Here is a 19,204-nt window from a genome sequence, read left to right as displayed (position 1 = left end):
TGTTCTTTACTAAATGGTCTCCAGTTTGCCAGTATCTCTGTTGGGCTAGGGGGATTCTGGTGGATGTATGGTTAGTTATCAGTGGATCTCTTGTTGTGATTATGATATCCAGCAACTCAAGTGTCTTAATTTCTACCTACTACAATATATTGTGTAAATGGGTTTAATGGTTACATAATATGGCATCTTCATGGTCCCGAAGTGAAGGTATTCTGTTTACTCTCAATATATATACCAATAGCTAATACATGTGGTAGCAAAGCAAGCTTCCAAATATTCACCTATCAGTAAGCCTCCCCCTTGCCCTGGAGGAATTATATCTCTAGATAACAGTAGTCCAGTCTCCATGAACCATGCAGTCCTTAGCCCATCTGTGACTATCATTGTCTACAAGTAATGAATAAGGTAGTGTGTCTACATCTTTAGATTACTATGAAGTAATGTTATATTGTTTCACAGTTAAATATGGAGGTTCAGCAAACCTAACTCAGGCAAAACAAAACTCAGGTACCTTACTTCGACTCCTTACCTTGACTAGAGTGTACAGTTCTGGTCACTTCTGTTCAAAATGAATACGGACTGGAATCAGCACAGATGCTAGGATGTTCTGGGGAACAGAGTCTGTCTTATTAGAGGAGATGGAAAGAGCTTGGCTTGTCTAGCCTAGAGAAACAAAGTCAAAAAGGGAATATGACTGCCCTCTCTAACTACATCAGGAGTAAGCAGCATGGTTAGGAAAGAGCTATTTAAGCTCAAGTTCAATGTTGGCACAAAAATGGACATGAACTGACCATAAGTTTAGGCCAGAAATTAGAAGAAGGTTTCTAACAGTCTGAGGAGTGAGGTTCTGGAATAACCTCCCAACAGGATTAATGATGGAAAAAACCTGTCTAACGTTATCATGGAGCAAGATGCATTTATGGTATAAATGGAATTATATGGTGCAGTGGCTGGATCCGATATCTTACCTTCTTCTGTCCCTAAAATGAAAAAAGAGTGCTAGTTTCCTATAATCTCTCGCACGAAAACTTTCCCTACTGAAGGATGACAATTATTTTAATGGCCTATCCTGCTCAGCAGGATTTCTGATGTGTGCAGAACTGGGAGAAGAGGCTGAGTGAACAAAGAGCTTTTTTTTTAGGTAGCCTTGTAACTTGATCTATGAACTGACTCAGCCCTTCTCACAACAACTGCTGCCAGCGACCTGTAGCAGGCAGAAGGCAGAGAATGACTTCCTGATTTTTTTCTTACTATTATTCCAAAAAAGAAATCTAGATTAAACTGGATAATTCCAAATCAGACCTAATAACATATTTAAAAGCCTGGTAAACAAAAAAGAAGAGTGTTATACACATCTCCTGGGACCTGATTCAATTATGAAGACAGATCAGTAGAAGGAGCAGCCCAGCACACTACGTTGAATCAATCATTCCTTCTGAGCAGCTGATTTCAAACTCTGTGAAAAGGAAAAAAAATGGGAAAAATCTGGTGTTGAAAGAAGAGAGAACTTCACTTCTAGAACACTGGGGTTTTTTTTACCAAGTCATGAAAAATGTTTTAAAAGTTGTGACTCAGCCATTATTCCAAAAATGGAAAGGTCAGGTATGTTACCGTGTTTATAACAAAGTCTTACAGTGCATGAAGGGTTGCAAGTATAACACAATTCCTTTAAATTTTGTGTTTGCATGAATGTGTGTGTGTCTAAAGTAAGATAAGTTTTATAGCGTTTTTGCATGCTGTTTTTGAGAGACATAGTTGTTACAGATTATTAAAACCTGGACCAAAACTTTGTAATCAATTAGTAATTTTTATTTACAAGGGTTCCTTTCTCACCTCTTAGGTTGTTGTGTCACTTCCCAATACAACAGAAGGACATGGCATCAAAACTATTTCATGTGTATAAAAATCATGTTTGCCAAAAGCCTCTAACATTTTTCTTTATATTAATTGCTGTCAAATGATATGAAATCTAAACTTGAGAAGCTCCTTATTTATGGTCTTATTTTGGCATTTTATTTTTCTTTTGAGAGAAGCACAGCTTATATCAAAGCTGAAAATAACTGGTAAAATCAACTGGACAGGCTTTTCTACCTTATCTAAATACAGAAAGAACTTTTTCATAGACTTCACTAGGATCAGAATCTTACCCAATCATAAAGCACCAGGATGACTAACTGTTTACAGGCAGTCACTAGAATCTTGCGTTTAACCTAAATCAGTTAAATTCGATAGTACATCCATTCCCCACACTCTCTTGGGGTCCTAAAGACTTCCATTGTAATAACTTATTAAAGTATAAGACATGGCAATTGCTCATAGAACAGCTAATGCAGTGATTCTCAACCAGGGAGCTGTGGCAGCCGAGGGTGCCACAAGATCCTTTGAAGAGTGGTGGGAGGTATGAGGAGATAAGCAGATGAGCACAGGTTAGGCTTGTCCTTGCCTGGCTTATTTCTCACCCTCTCTGTGAGGAGGCAAGCACTGTAATATATAAATTAGTTTTTGAAAATGGGTGCCATTCAATTCGCAAAAGTTATGGAGGGTGCCTCAAGTCAGTGAGGTGTGCCTTGAGTCCAAAAAGATTGGGAATCACTGACCTTGGGTATACTAGGGTATTAGAGATGCATAAGGCTTGAATGCTGAGGCCTGGCTACACTAGGTGGTAGCAGGCCCATACCAAGGGCAAGGTACCAGGGTGGTCCCAAGGAATCCCAAAGGATTGTGCCCACAGTTCCTTAGAGTGGAGAACCTATGCTATGCAGCACTTTGGTTATAAGGAAGTTCTTTTGTATATGTGAGAAAACAAATGAACTAATTCCCCCACTCCTGTTCTCCACCGTTTGCTCTGTACCACTTGCATCCCAGGACCCTGGGATCATTATAGGAGGAGAGTGAAGCTTTGTGGGCACTTCTTGGTAATTCACCCCTGACGACTTCCGTACTGATTCTGTTAGCAGAACCCGCTAGCTGTTCCAGGATGACAGGCAGGCTTGGGAACCTCTTTCCCCTACTTGTAATATAAATAGAGTATGTGGTATTTCTCAGACATTAATTTGCTGACTAAACAAATGTTACTATGCTCCTGTTCATAATTACAGACAAGGGCTCCTTTCCTTTATCCTCACAGAGCCCTGAAGAAGCTTGGGACATCTGTATGTTCCTTGGGTTCTACAATTGAGATTCAGCTCATTGCAAGGCAATGAGGGCTTTTAGTCCCTGATTATTGCCAAAAGTTTATCTGAGACTTATTATCTGGGCTAAGTATAGAAAGTCAAAAAGCCTGAGGCTGAATCAATTCAATCTTTGCAGGTTAGTCTAAGCTCTGTAGATTGAACCGATAAGCAAATGAAGAGACATTCACTTTTGATTCCAGAAATGCAGCCACATGCCTGCAGTGGCTCAGGCCAGAAGCCAGAGGGCTCTAGAGCATGACTGCTTGGCTGGAGCAGATAGCCATAGTTAGTCCACCTATTCTGCAAGGGTGGGGTTTCAGAGGGAGGTGCAAAGCATCCTGGGATGCTGGGGGACTGTGAGTTAACTTGAAGCTGGAGGGGGTCTGGGATAAAATTTGAATAAACCGAGTTAACCTAAATCAGTTAAATCTGATACTACATCCATTCAGGTTCATCTTAATCTGTTTTTGGCCATGTTGAAAGCGGTCTTTGTGCACTGACTGTTGTGTTACAGATTTGAGCCGGTTTCTAATCACTTATATCAATTCATGTGTAGCTTCTGTCTCTAGCCTTGGAGATTTAGCTATGTATCATTGCACTATTAAGAGCGTTGCTGTATGACTAATTTCCCCAAATATCAGCTTATTACTGTTGTTTAGAGCTGTGAGATCTAGTTTGTTTTCCATATGATTGCAGCCTGGCTGGTGAATGGGAACTTGTCTGCACATACTGAATTCACTGTGTCTGAGGAGTGGATGACAGCTTGGGAAGGAGCGTCCTTGTGCTCTCTAGCACAGGCATGCTCTTCCCTGAGTGCTGAGCCAGTCCAGGGCACAAATTAGAGAATCCTGTGGTTCCACCTTTCCCTAAGGAACTCCAGGGAACAGAGATGTCTTAGCCTGCTTCATCCCTCCAGCTAGGCCCCCCTTAACTGGATTCAGCAAAAGGGTTATGTAAGGTATGTCAGGGTCATTTGGTCCAGCAGGGCAAAACACTGAGCATTGCCAGTGTGGTATTAAGCACCTGCATCTCTCTTTGGAGTGGGGAAAGATATTGCTGATATCAGAATTTGTTCCAGTGAGTACTGCAACACTGATCCTGACACATAGAACATGGTGGGAAATTAGCTAAGTAATTTCTGATTGTATTTATTAATTTGATGTGGTGGGGATAACCAAGAGAAAATATTGCTAAAAGTAATTCTGTCTGTGTTTCCCAACCTCATGAAAGAAACTTCACAGGATCCTCAGAATGGGTATGAAGAAGACCTCCTGAAGAGATCCCCATTTCACTTGTTTATGACCCAGATCCAAAGGATAAAATCCTCTGTGGGAAAGGGCAAGCATCAGCATTCCTCAGTCATTCAGTTCTTCAGGGATTTAGATCCAGGAGGCAAAAGCAAAGGAGAAACTGAAAGAGAAGAAATAGACCTCTCTAGACCAGACAATCAGAATGAGAAACCAGCTCTTCCTGCATCAGGTAACACTGATACCTCAGTATCAGGTGTACTAGAAATACATTGATGAATTGGTGCTTGGCTTTAGTGCTAGCCAGAATCCTGGGATTTGCTGGAAGTGGTTTATTGTTTGTGCTGCAAGGTAGATCCACTTTTACTCTCTTCACAGATTGGAATGAATAAATAAGCTAAGGGTGTGAAGTCAAGACCAACCAGGACAGTGGTGACATGCAGGAAGTGTACGGGGGTACATGTGCGCTCCCTGAGAGTGCCTGTGCACACCTTGTCAGGCTGCACTCCCTGCTCAGGCAACGTGAAGGGGGGGCAGGCAGGAGCCTGTGAGCACCGGCTGGGGATCTTGGAGTCATTATTGATTCCAAGATGAACACGGGCCGCCAATGCAAGAATATAGTCAGTAGGGCTAACTGCACCTTGTCATGCATCCACAGATGCATCACAAGCAGGTCCAAGGAGGTGATCCTCCCCCTCTATGTGACACTGGTCAGTCCACAGCTGGAGTACTGCATCCAGTTCTGGGTGCTGCACTTTAGGAAAGATGTGACCAGCATTGAGAGGGTCCAGAGGAGGGCCACTTGCATGATCCAGGGACAGCAGGGCAGGCCCTATGAGGAGAGGCTACGGGACCTGAACCTGTTCAGCCTTCACAAGAGAAGGCTGAGAGGGGACCTGGTGGCCATCTACAAACTTACCAGGGGGGACCAGCGGGGGAATGGGAGAGACCCAGTTCACGCGAGCGCCTCCCAGAGTAACAAGGAATAATGGCCATAAGTTGTTTGAGAGTAGGTTCAGGCTGGACTTTAGAAGACACTATTTCACAGTCAGGGCAGCTAGGGTCTGGAATCAACTTCCATGGGAAGTGGTGCTGGGTCCTACGTTGGGGGTCTTTAAGAGGAGGCTTGACAATTACCTAGCTAGGGTCATATGAGCCCAGGATTCTCTCCTGCCCAGGGCAGGGGGTCAGACTTGATGATTTACTTAGGTCCCTTCCGACCCTACATCTATGAATCTATGAATCATGCCTCTGCTTGTAGTCCACACCAGCACTGCAGAAGTTGGGCTGACTTGAGGCAACTACATATGATTTACACAGGTGCCATGGTACACTAAATACTTTGGTTAGAGTTCTACAAGCATGTCCTGTGTTTGAATTGGTGCTGTTAATACCAAAAGTCTCTGGCATAAATCAACTTAAAGACTCCCTATGGCAGATTTTTCTCTCAATCAAGCTGCATGCAGGATACATGTTTCCATTACTCAGGATAACAATGGACAATTGACATGATCCAGGGGTTCCACCAGTAAACCCTGAAATCAAAATATAGCTATTGTCATGAATCTGGCAAATTTAGGACATTTCACAATATCTAAATCTGACAGCACTAGTTACATGAGACAAAATGTCATATATGAGTTTACCTGGGATTTTTGGTTTTCTTTTTTTGGTTATACAGATGAAGTTTCCCATAACATTTCTGAAACAGACTTAGTGTCTGGTAAATGGAAAGTTAAGCAGTTCATGAAGAAACTGGGCAAAAAGCCCAACAGCAAGAATATGGACCTAAATAACTGTGCATTAAATGAAACAGATTTAATGGAGCTGAGTAAGTACACATTTTTTCATCTATACTCCAAAAGCTAACGGAACAGTTTTCAGTTCTCATTCCTAATGAATTTGTTCAGCTATCCTCCTTCAGCCTCTCTCTTTAATAGTGATATTTTGCTTTCCTTCAGCATCATTCATATAATGCATCCAAAGCATTTTACAAATATTAATTAACAAATTTGACTTCACAGTATCTCACAGTTTACTTACTGGCAGTACATTGGTATTTACTTGAGACAGGTATATACCAATGTACTGCCAGTCAGTAAACTGAACAACAGAGAGTTCATCCTAAGTGCAAATTGCTCTGCATTGCATTACCTCATTGGTTCAGTAATGACATACTGACCCACCCATGTTCACAAATCCAGGTTGTTTGGTTATTGTATATTTTAGGTGGCCTGTTACCTTTCCTACCTGAGCTGGAAGAGATCAATCTTTCCTGGAATGATTTTATAGGCGGAACTCTGAAACCTCTGACCCTTCAACTACATCATGTGAGCAAGTTAAAATCCCTCCGACTAAACAATTGCAGGATGACAGCTGAGGATATTGCTTCTTTAGGTATGGCATAGCTGGTGTATATATTCTTCAACCAGGTTGTTACAAAGGATAACTTGCAAGCCATTAAATGTGCTCTTCCAGCATGCTACAGCAATCAAATCTCAACCTGTGCCCTACCTGACAATGTAAACAGTCAGCTGCAAACAAACAAAATCTACTTGTATGTGAGTAACTTTGCTCTTTGCCCATGAGTTTTTAAGGGGATTACTCACAGACATGAAGTTACTCACATGCAGAAGGGTTGAAGAATTTCTACAAGATTTACTCCAAGTGCTGTCATGTTTTAGCACTAGACCTAAATGCCCTCCTAGTGGACTCCTTGGTCCTTGGACTAGGAGAAAATTGATCAAATCATAGCAGAGGTTAATGCAGTGAGCACCATGCTGAGACCTTAACAGCAGAAGCGCTGTCACTTCCATGCGAGCAATAGAGATCACTTGTCATTTTCTGTGAGAAGTTTGACCTAGTTTCTCTTTCCACTTACTGTTTTGCTCTCATTGGCTGTGAGCATCCAGCTCACAAAGGGCAGGACTCCATTTGAGAGTTGCTACAAGTATACAGGCTCTGACTGAGCACAGAATTCCCTGTCTTGAGTGATCTCATTGTGTGCACACAAAGGAGGGGCAAACCCAGGGGAATTTGACTCATACCAAATAACCCATGACCTTTTCATCTTGATGAATGATCTTTCCTGTCAATGTGGCCCAGCCTTTTTCTTTTTGCAAGGGAGATTCTTATAGCAGAAATTGTTGTAACTAAGGAATTGGACTTCACTATCAACTGGGGGAAAGGGGGGAAGATCTATCCCTGCAGAAGCTGGCACATGTGGATACTCTATCCAAAAGCAGTGGTCACATTTGGTGACTGCTAGTGCTAGATAAATGCCTGCTTGAACATGCAAATATCTGTGAAGATGTCAGAGTGAAAAAATGCAGGGAGGCGTATTCACATTTTAGAAAGTGTAGGCCTGAGAATACCGAAATCCAGTCCACCCTCTACTGTGGCACTGACTGACCTGTGTGAGAAGTGGTAGGGAACTATCTTTGTAGCTGTTGGCCTTTATTTGTCTTTAGGGTGGGAAATGTGTCTGAAATGCTCTTGTCAGTACCATGCAGAAACAACCTGTGCTGTTGAGGAACAACAGTGTCTCAATGGAAAAGTATTTTTTTAGCTTTCAGGAGTCAGATAGTAAATGTGATAGATGGATAAATATGAGGAGATATGTTTAGATTTCTCTCCCTCTCTTTCTCTTACTTGGACTTGCATAGTCATTTAACACAGAGCAAGAGGCATCTCATTTTGTTATAAACCTGGAAAACTATTAGAACATACTAAGACAGAAGGATTTTCCCATTAAATTTTAATTCTGAATGATTGTGTATGTTAGGAATGTAGATCAAACAAATCTTTATCTAGTTTTTAACAGTTTGAACTTGTATTTATCATGTTGTCAGATCAACTGATATCAAGGGGAAGCTAGTTTAAGCTATTACAAGTTTCCCTCCACCCTATCCCCCCTGCAAGGAAAATGAGCTCGCCTTTTAACCGTTTTGTATTACAGTTCATAACTAGCACTCCTATCATGTGCATAGATGTCTCTCCATACCCCAGAGCTTGTTCCTGAAGTATGAGCTTTGCAGTAGAATATCAGCATTTCAAAGAAATGCTGACACAATGTAAATTGTTGCTAAAGAAGTGTCAAAGAGGCAAGGAGCAGGCTAGTTCTTTCTCAGTGCATCTACATGTGCAATTAATGCAAACCAATAAATGCCAGAGCAGTTTGAGCTGGAGTAAACTACTACTCCTGAGCACAGCATCTACACGTACACCCAGGACAGCAGCAATTTTAGCCACAGGAGAGCAGCCTCAGGTTCTCGGTGGCAGCGGAGGGGCTGACTGGGGCATGAGGGTACTGAAAGTGCAAAGCCATGTGGGTAGGTGGCAGGCAGGGGTCTAGCCCCCTGCTGGCTGGGCTGACTGGGTGTAATTTACATCTTCAGTCAGCATCTACATATGCCGTTAATTGCATTAAATTACTTTGGTGTAAGATATTATTGTCCCCAACAGTATTATCTGACTGCAGCATTAATTAGTTTACTGCAGCCTAATACCATCACGCATGTAGACGGTGACGTTACTCTGCAGCTAATTAGTCTATTCCATAGTAAAGCACATGTGTAGATGTGGCCTCTGAATACATCTAAGATGATTTCTGCCTGTACAATTACCTGAGCCCTCCAGGCTGTCTTTTAATTAAGAAAAGCCATTTTGAGCCTAAGTAATGCTTGAGTTTGTTCCATTTGCCAGAAATTAAACTTTTAAAGCTTAGGAAAAAGCTATGAGGATTTCTGGTATCTCAGTGCTACCCTCATTTGAGATGGTCTCCAGAACTGAGGCAGTTGGAAATTTGACAAGCTTCTAAAGGTGCAGAAATATAACGGGCAATAAATATAGGCCTGCCACTTCTACTGATTCCCCTGTAGACTAGAAACTCTAGGCACTTGGCAGAGGTCAGCAGGTAAAGTCAAATGTTGTTGCCTTTTCTTAGACCAGGCTACATGTTAAAGGTTAGCATAAGATGCATGAGCTGGGTTAATACTGTATCTGTTGAGCAATGTGTGTCTTTACATAAAATAAAACAAATGCTGGTACTGACTTTCATTTAAAAAATCAAGCAAACAATATAAAAGAACATAATTCAATTGAGAATTAAATGGCTGCCTTCATGTAGTGGAAAACTGTATTTTTGTCCTGTACTCATGTAATGAACGCTTTTAGGCTTGTGGGTATTTTGTTCCAGGAGAGGCACTTGAAATCATTCCTTTTCTGGAAGAACTGGATTTGTCCTGGAATAGCAACATAGGTGGAAAACTGTCCCTCTTAACAAAAAAGATCCAGAAAGGAAGCAAAATCAAAATCCTGAAAGTGATAGATTGCAATCTAGCAGCAAAAGATGGAGAATCTCTAGGTGAGTCTCTCACATTTTTGTGCCAAAATGTTGACTTCTCAAAAATGTAACTACTTTGATTTTAACTTCAGCCTGTTCCAAGAATAGGAAGTTCAATGTTGATTTAAAATTATTAAATGATCAGTGTTGTCATGTAAAAGTACTTATTTTTTATTTCCAAATAACCTATTTATTTCAAAACAAAACTTGGGGCATAGTATGGTTTTATGAGGACAAAGATATGTCTCACAACATTCTTGTTTGGCCTAAAATGCATTTTTACAGGGACCTTGAGTAAAAGGAGTTGGAGAACTGCAAAATGCAATTACTTACTCCCATTGTTGGGCCATGGTAAAGTATTGTTGGTCCGTGTAATGGTGGATGTTTTCTGAACCTCACAGGTCTATTTTTCTTGTTAGTGGTTGGGAGGTCACTGAGTCAGCAAATCTAGTTAGAGGTTATAACACTTCTCTTCCTCTACAATGTAATCCCCTTTGTTCTTTAGAAGTGATTCTATATTTTTAAGTCTTTCTGACTGAAAACAAGCCTGTCTTCCCCTTCGTCAAGACTAGAATCCCTCTAGTACGTAATCTACAGACAGAACATAAGACTTCATCCTTTTTATTAGCATTTATTCTTCCCTACTCCCTTCCCAGTTTCTTGTTTCACTCTGTCTGTGTATATATTTCCACCCTTATCATGCAATTTTTTCAGTGATTTTGTTTTTTCTTGTCCTTTACAAATTCTTTTCACTTTATTTCTTAAAAAGAACAATAGTCCACAGGGTCTCAATACATTTTTAATCCATTTCGTTAGAATGATCTGGGGTATAGGCATAACATGCTGGTGCATTCCTGCTTATATTGGTATTTTGTGCAAGAGCTTCTCTGTAGACTTGATAAATAATCAAATCTGTTTTTCTGTTTTTACTTCCAGCCCAGATTCTCAATGTAATCCACCACCTCAAAGTGTTAGATCTCTCCATTAACCAAAAAATAGGCTGTAGCCTGAAGAGCATTGCCCAGGAACTGAAAAATGTGTCCGGCTTGGAAGAGTTACATTTGCACATGTGTGGAGTTAAGAAAGATGGCCTCCAGTCTTTAGGTGAGTCTGAATTTAGAATGATTTAAGGTTTGCAACCACAAATCTGAATCTGAAAGTCTTCTAAGGAAAAGTCAAGGAGATAAGTGTTTTGTGTGGCAGTTCTGAGAACATCAGTAGTTCTCTACTCTTTGAGGACTGAATTGTTCACTGATCACTGATTAAAGGCCACAGAGACTTTTGGTACTAGCCTACTGGTCCACATTCAGCTCAAGGACAGTGACTAAAAGACTCATCAGATGGTTGTTCAATTTGTCTGGATGTAATGTGCTGGCTTTCTGGGTCTAGTTCCCAATGGGCTAATTATCCACAACACAAAACTCATTACCATAGCTGGCACTACTTGGCACCCTTCATGACAGTCTCAGCAAAGAGAGTGAAGATTTAGTGGATATGAAGGGTGATCTCCTTGCTTTAAGGTGATTCATTGAGGAAGTTCTGCAATGTTGCTAAGTTTGCCTGGAGAAGCTGTCTTGAGGGCTGTCATGTTAATAATGCCCTTTGCAAACATTAAATTTAGGACAACAAACATTAAAGCAACAATCTGCTTTCTGTGTTAGCATAACATTTTGTGACCGTGAATGTGGTCTTTTATGTTTTAGGCACTGCCTTCCAGTACCTGCTGGAGCTAAGAAAATTAGATCTATCGTGCAATAAAGAGATTGGTAGAGGGTTTGAGGACTCAGCAGCCCATCTGGCCAGTCTAAAAGACCTTGAAGTTCTTGATCTCCACCAGTGCTGTATCACAGAGGAAGACCTGGCAGTTCTCAGTAAGAACCTTTTTAGGAAATCCAATGAGAATACATATGTATATAATTTCTGAAGCTGTCTCAGAGACAGAGGACAGTTTCACTGAATTCCTTTCCAGCAGATTTCAATAGTCAGGTCTGCTTTTTCTCTGTGAAGCTTTGGGAGTACAGTGGAGAGCTAACCTGACCAATAGTAAAATGGACTTCAGTTAAGACACTGGGCTGGGAGTCTTGACATTGGGCAAATCACCAAGGCACTGATCCTGTGAGGTACTGAGGACTTACATCTGGCATTGTTCAGCACCTCAGCTAGCCTCAGTTGAAAAATAAGGTTAGTGTTACCTATCTCATAGACATTTTGAGACACTTATCAGTAGTTCTCTTATGTTTGTGAAGTGCTTTGAGGGTGGATGGTTCTATCTCAGTGCTAAATAAGATGAAAACATTATGAATGATAGGCAAGCACACTAATGGGATATATCTCAATGAAAGAAGCATAAGGATTGTGGATAGATTCTCAGAAAACCTGCAGAAAATCAGTAGCCCTGGAGAGAGCAGGGGGTGGACCCTCATGACCATGAAGAGTCCTTGTTTCTGAGGGACTTGAGTCTCTTCATGGCTTCAGGAGATGAATAGGAGAGGAAAATGAACTCCCCTGTGACTCACAGGAGTAATTTAGTAAAAGCAGAAGCAGAGGCAGAAGATGGAGGGGAAGCTTGCTCTGTAGTTGTTCATGCTGTCTCTGTTCTGTGGAGAAACAAGATTTCAGACTCCAAGACTTTGTTGTTTAAACCCCTCTCAAGAGCACTAATTGCACTTTGTTATAGGATGTGTGTAGCAGTTGAGATTAGCAAAATGGGAGGTGGTATTAACTCTTCATTCCATAAATATTCCCATTGAAAACCATGGGACTATTTATGGAGGAAAGTACTACCAGCATGAGCTCGGGTGTGTGAATCTGACTCCGTGTTTTGGGTATGGAAAAGAAATTGCAGCAAATAAAAATTCAACTATGGAGTATAGGCAACACAGTGACGGTCTAATAAAGATTTCCTTATTTTTTTAAGCCCAGGTGATACCTTTACTCTCAAGTCTTCAAGAGCTGAATTTATCATCTAATAAAAATATTGGCATGTCTTCTGATCACCTGCTCAGCAGACTCAGATTTTTACCCAAGTTGAACTCTGTGATCATCAGCAATTGCTCTTTACAGAAAGCTTCCTTTGCATCACTAGGTAGGAAGTTTTTTTCTTGACTACGTTATTAGCATATATTTTTATGTAGCAGGACAGGAAAGGTCAAGAAGTTTTCACTATCCTTTGATGGGCTTCTGAAGATCTGTGGTCAGATTTTGGTGTAAATCATAAGCAACGGCACATCTGTTAGTCAGACCATGTCTCTGTCCATTCATGTCACAAAACCAATTTGGCCAGATGGCACGGGGAAATCTTGAAGTGAAAAAGGTGCTGTAAGTTGGGACTGACACACATTGTAACTGCAGCTTCCCACATCACGCTTAGGAACATAGGACTGGAAAGAGCCTCCTAGGCCACTGTGTCTGGTCCCAGATTTAATCTAGGCTTGCTAATACTTCCTTTTCTAAAGACCTATAATTTACTCCCTAATTTTAGAAGAGAAAGCTACAGTCCAGAATCTTATATTATACTGGAATTATACTAATTAGTGTAATAATTATTTTCTTAAAACTGATTCTTAATATTTGCCAAGCTAATGCTATAGGGATCTTAGTATGTGTCTAGAATAGAGACCAAAAATCCTGACTCTCCAATGTTTGACTGAAATTTTCTCATTTCACTCTGCTAACACCAAAAGATACTCTTTGGCCCCATTAGGCACAATAGGTAGTCACTGATGGGGTTAAAACAGGGATTATAGTGTTACAAACAAAAAGAACTACATTGAAACACCATGAGGAGACACAAAACTATCCCTGAAGCTAACAAAGAATGCTTAAAAACAGTCTCATATCTAGCCACTGCAGACTATCGTGGATGAGATGTTGTTCTGAATCCCTTTGCTAGGGAATGCAAAAACTGCATCCAAAGGGGTATGCTAATTTTTATACATTAACAATTGTTTATTAATGTTGGTCCTAATAAAATCACTAACAAAAGTTCATTGGCTTCAGAGAAGGCACAATCAGGCTGCAACTGATTTGATGTCTTGGCAGGATATATACTACAGAAATGCAAATTCTAATTAGATAATAGTGAGAGACTGATCTCTTGAAAATCAGCCTGGCCAGGAAACACAGTGCACTTCACCTTGCAGGAATAGGTTTGAAGAAAGAATTGCATTTACATTGGATTAAAATAGTTAGATTTTCTCCTTTAAATTAGATTGACTTCATTTGGGGAGAGATAAGGCCAGTATTCCTAATATTTTTTAATAAGTAGGAAAAAGATTTGCCTGTCTTAAAGTCTGGTTCTAGATTTACAGGATGTTTCATTCTTTAAAAAGTATTTGAAACATTTCTAACTTTTACTAAGATCCAATAAACCTTTCTAAGCACAAGTAGGCAATGCACTACAAGCCTATTTACAGGTGACTAGACAGGGGGTGTCTATTAAGACACGGATGTCTTCTTCTAGTAAACAGAAGTTGCCGATGCTAATCTTTTCAGCTGAAGCTGCCCTTCACCTTCCTGATCTGGAGATATTAGACCTTTCTTGGAACAAGTGCGTTGGTGGAAACCTAAAGCTGCTTTTGGAAGCGCTAAAGCTTGCAACCGAGATTCGAGTACTGATACTGAGCAGCTGCAACTTGGCAGCTGGGGATCTGGCTCTCCTAGGTATGTGTCATATGGTATTTACTAACACTCAAGCAACCAATGCATTTAAACCACAATTCACAGGCGACTTGTTCTGTGGGAATAGCTGATTTCTGAACAAATTAGATGACAGGAGGCAGAATGCAGCAGTATTTTTTCCCTCAAGGAGTTTTTCATTTTGCTGTCTTCGCTGCATCATGCACCATGCAAAAACTGAAAAGGGTATAGATCCTGCAGGATAAATATCCATGGAATGGAGCTATCTGAAATGATATACAAATGCAACACTTGGAAGAAGATAAATGTATGATATAAAGATTTGTTCTGTAATTTGTATTATATAAAGATTTGTTCTGTACAATCACAATTGCTGGGCTCAGTAGTTCTAGTTCCTGGATATTTTGTCAGCATTACTGGCAAGATCAGTGGTGCCAGTGTCCATGGTTTTACATGGTTTTTTTTTAAAAGCACCAGTTCCTGGAGTCATGCATTAGGGGGAAAATGAATATCAACTTGTAAAAAAATTAGTATCAGTTTTATCTGTGTCTTCCTGCTGCTTCCCTCCTGGCCTCTCCACAGTGAGGGCTGGCTGTATCGTTGAATGGCTTCATTAGCACTTTTTCTCTTTCCAAACTTCACTGTAAAACCCTCCTGCTCATTTCATCCATACTCAATGCTGTACTCCATCCAGTTTACCTTCCACTTCTGAGGTTGTCACCCATTTTCAATCTAACCCCTTTGTAGTCCCTGAGTTCCTTATGAATTGGATATGCTGTAAATTATTCACCTTCAGCTGGGATAAAATAGTCCATTGAGGCCAATGGCCAGTATATCTGATTATCAGATCAAAAGGTTTTATATCACAGAGGGCATGTCTACACATGCGTTTTAATGTGCAGTAGCCTGTTTTATTGCACACTAAAGCATCACCTAAACTGTTATTACACAAATGCGCAATAAAATAGGCTACTGCACATTAAGTGTCTCTTAATCATGCACATTCATTACTGTGCATTAAGGCAGCCTAATGCACATTTGTTTAAATACCTCACATTAGAGGTACTAAATTAAATGCACATTAGAAAAAGTGCCTTAATGCAGGCATAGACATGCCCAGAGTGATTAATCTTTGTTAATGTTTGTGTTTTACAATTGAAGGGCCTTAAATAGCCTAGTAGTAAAATACCATATGAGCTTTTGAAAGCAATTATTGTCAGTATATATTAATTGTATATTCTGGTGGCTGTATCTTTCAGCGTTACTGATGCGAACAGGCCACCTAGCTAAACTACAAAAACTGGACCTGAGTTATAATGACACTGTCTGTGACGAGGGATGGGCCACCTTCTATCAAGACCTGGCTGAACTCAAAGAACTTTCTGAATTGGATGTCAGCCTCCGGCCATCATCATGTCGTGACTGTGGGATGTGGTTTGGCAAGTTGTTAACAGCTTTGCGTGAGATGCCAGCATTCACTGATTTAGGGATGCAGAGGTGGGTCTTTTCAGGACCACAGCAAAAACAACTGGAGTACTTCAACCAGGATAGCACAAGGAATGTTCGGTTTGACTACTGAGGCCAGGTGTCAGTCTCTGAGAAGACCTTTCCAAACACCACAACAGGAACAATGTATTGTGCAACTCTGCCTTGGAACACTGCCAGTTTTCATTAATAAATCCATTTCCATCTTGACTCTGGCTGTCATTCCCAAAAAGCCAGAACATTACAAAGATGTAAATTACCATACTTTCTCACATACAGCATGCCTAAGAGCACAATACATACCTTGTTTTTGAAAGGTAGAATGCAAGAAAAAATCTTTCCTTGTAGAAAGGAACTGAGCAGCAGCAGCCAGAAAGCTGAGCCAGCACGTTGTTCTGCTCCCTGTGGATCACTGCAAATTTTTCTTTTGGTTTCACCAAAATACCATCTTTCTTGCTTATAAAGCTCACCCCAATTTTCAGCAGCTGCTTTTTAGGGGAAAAGATATGCATCATATGTGAGAAAATATGATATGCCTTGGATCGTATTATGGCAGTGTTTTTCTAATATAAAAGATCTGTCTGCTTTTAATGTTCAACATTTTAAATTGAAACATTTTCCATCACATTTGCGCAGATGCAGTGAACATCTTTTCTGACAGAAAGAACACAGTACTTTGAAACAAGTCCAGCAGTAAGAATATTTGAGGACAGATTCTGGCCCTGCTCTGCCCCTTCTGCTGCTCTCGCGGTACAGAGGAGCTAGAGAGCTGATGGGGAATTTCCTTTGTGTAGAAGCAGCATAAAACCTAGGTAAACAGCCAGACACTGACCCCTTTGCAAGCGACCTCAGTGTAGGCAGCAGGCTGGAGACAGAGAGCCTGTTTTTTCTCAGTACTGCAAAGCAACCAATAGGTATCTTGAGAAAGGTTGCAATAAGATATAGGAGTCCTACAGGCTATTCCTCCTTAGAGTGGGGGTGTTTCAGTCATTGCAGCAACCTCACTGCCTTCACAGCCACCCCTTCTGTGTTGCTTCTCTCAAGAGGTACAGCACCCTTTAGCCACTAGCATTAAAGGCCTAAAGCACTGGCCATTGAAATCAGAGTCTTTCCAATGCCTTCACTAGGCTTCCCATTACATTACTACAGTAGGCACAAACCTCAAATCGCATCCTCTACAGCCCCCCTGTGACATGGGCAGGGAATGCTATTATCTTTGTCATATAGACACAGAACAGCATCATGGACTAGTGGAGTGTTTTATGTAAGACCATAGAGCAAGACACTGCAGACTGTGGGACAAGCTTCAGGCATTGCACATAGCCCTGGTCTCAGCTTACAAGACACATTAAACCAAGCAGTGACATGAGAGGACTAAGATCCTTTTACTCTTGTTTTTACAGTTTCTCATTAGTGGTCTCTAAGTTAAGTGGCTGAAGCTGATGGCTTCTCATCTGTAGGACCAGATTCTGATGGCCTTACTCATGCTAACTGTAGCCTGACCAAGATCCAGATTGTCAAACATTTACTTCTGTTGAGTGGTACTTTGGTCCAGATTAGGATATGGATGTATAGACAATTTATTTCATAGCAAAATAGAGTGGGGTTTTACATTATATCAGCTGCTCCTCAGTAACTGCATATGTACATGCTCTCATCCTATGATAACAAGTAACTAAACTACATGAACTCATTTCTCTTTCATCAAGGGCTATACTACTGCAGTTTATCCTCAACGTATTGTGGGGTAAGAACATGCACATGGGCAGCTACTGATAAATGGTAAAGCCATATCCATTTTTTACCCCACAGTAAATTGTTTATATATACATATCATAGGGTATAGTAATAATTAAGGATATCATAATGTGCCCCCTGAGTGAGAAGCCCTATGAAATCTTGGGATGGTTTGAGCAATAAATTAGACCCAAGAATGCCTCCATGCAAAAGCCTTTTCCCAATGGCTGAGAGACTGTAGAGCCATTCATCTTTAGTCATTTAGCTCAGTAAGCAACCTCCTCCCCACCCTGGGAAAGCACTTCTGTGTTTGAAGGGTCTTTTTCAGCTTTCAGCCCAGGAAATACATCAGTGTCTGTAGAGGAAACCCCTCTTCAGATTGTAAAAGCCAGCAAGCTGTCACTTTGTTTGCCCTTCTCTCTTGTTTAGTCTATGCTTTCATCGGGGTGCCCCTGTGAACTTCCTGGTTCCAGTTACAGCTAGATTGTAAAATGCATTTCACTCCACACAGGAGGTGAGACTGAAGTCACAGTATGTCTGTTGAGACATAGTAAAGAATGGTTATAGTTCACAGTGAATTATTTTCAGTAGAGAAATTCCATGCTGGTGAGTCTGGACACAGATTACGACATGGGACATTAAAGAGAGAGCTTCCATTCCTCTTCTTTTTTTGCATGTAGCTGACATACACTTGTTGAGGCTTGTGCAGTCCATGCATCCACTTCTACCAATGAGCATCATGTCAGCAGGATCTTATTTCTAATATGGAAATGCCGAGAACCTCACAGCATCAGAGTTAACACTGGCTGCTCTTGCTTGACACATACTGAGATAAATTTATACAACTCCACTGAAAATCCTCTCGCTTTGACCCCACTATCTGTCTAAATCGTTTTGATTTATTCTTTCTAATATCTCTACAACCCAATTTTCGTGATTATCTTCAAAGCAGAAACCCTTCTTCATGTGCAAATCATCTCTGCTCTCAGTTACTCCTCTTGGCCTTGATTTAGCAAAGCAAGAGCTATTACAGAAAAATAAGTACACTTAATTTTAAGCATGTGCTTAAACCACATTGACTGCTATTGGACAAAAGCATGTATGCAAGTGTTGGGGCCTCTTGCTACATCACATTCAAGTTCTTTGTCTTCAATTACAAGGCTCTACACAAGCTTACCTCCATCTATTTTGCCTTGCAGATTCTAAAAATCCTACAACCAAAAGCTACTATAAAACACTTCAGTGGAAAGGACAATTCTTTCTGGAAAAAACTTGTGAGATGCTTTTTGACTAGCTATTGACATTTTTGTAAGATTAGGATGGTTACAGTGATTGTTTTACCTAGAGGGGGCTGTGCCTCAATAAGTAAGCTGTGTTTTAGGCATGTTTTTTTTTGTTTGGATTCATTGCAATGAAAAGAAACTACACATTGCTGTAAGAGCATTTTCATCATTGTAGGAGAAACAAATTTTAAAACACTTAATCAGTTCCAGGTCCATGGGTAGGCTTCACTTCCAGGTAATCACTCACCCTTGTACTTTGCAATACTAGAAATTCTTATTTCCAAATCCAGCTTCATT

The 19,204-nt window shown here is 40.7% G+C and overlaps 1 protein-coding gene across 4 annotated transcripts; it reads left to right on the top strand.

The window, feature by feature from the left end:
- The first annotated feature begins 1,205 nt into the window (after nt 1-1,205).
- On the top strand, nt 1,206-19,103 carry LRRC31 (leucine rich repeat containing 31). Of its 4 annotated transcripts, none has more exons than XM_090055448.1 (10): nt 1,206-1,602; nt 4,415-4,652; nt 6,102-6,251; nt 6,650-6,817; nt 9,618-9,785; nt 10,701-10,868; nt 11,468-11,635; nt 12,682-12,849; nt 14,259-14,426; nt 15,662-19,103. In XM_090055448.1, the coding sequence occupies exons 1-10, from the start codon at nt 1,546-1,548 to the stop codon at nt 15,979-15,981; spliced, it is 1,773 nt and encodes a 590-aa protein (XP_089911574.1). In that variant the 5' UTR covers nt 1,206-1,545; the 3' UTR covers nt 15,982-19,103. The 4 variants fall into 4 exon arrangements, with proteins under 4 accessions (XP_089911574.1, XP_089911575.1, XP_089911578.1 ...); XM_090055449.1 differs by having other exon boundaries at nt 4,404-4,652; XM_090055452.1 differs by lacking the exon at nt 4,415-4,652.
- The last annotated feature ends 101 nt before the right edge of the window (nt 19,104-19,204 follow it).

The sequence above is a fragment of the Crocodylus siamensis genome, chromosome 6 (genome assembly GCF_052110815.1).
Source record: "Crocodylus siamensis isolate JL-2025a chromosome 6, ASM5211081v1, whole genome shotgun sequence".
Lineage (NCBI taxonomy): Eukaryota > Metazoa > Chordata > Crocodylia > Crocodylidae > Crocodylus > Crocodylus siamensis.
The sequence above is the reverse complement of the archived record's forward strand: the minus strand, read 5'-3'. Positions and strand labels throughout refer to the sequence as shown.

Coding starts and splice junctions, on each gene's coding strand:
- LRRC31 (XM_090055448.1), top strand. CDS start 1,546: ATGAAAAATGTTTTAAAAGTTGTGACTCAGCCATTATTCCAAAAATGG. Junction 6,818..9,617: donor TGAGGATATTGCTTCTTTAG/GTATGGCATAGC, acceptor ATTTTGTTCCAG/GAGAGGCACTTGAAATCATT. Junction 11,636..12,681: donor GGAAGACCTGGCAGTTCTCA/GTAAGAACCTTT, acceptor TATTTTTTTAAG/CCCAGGTGATACCTTTACTC.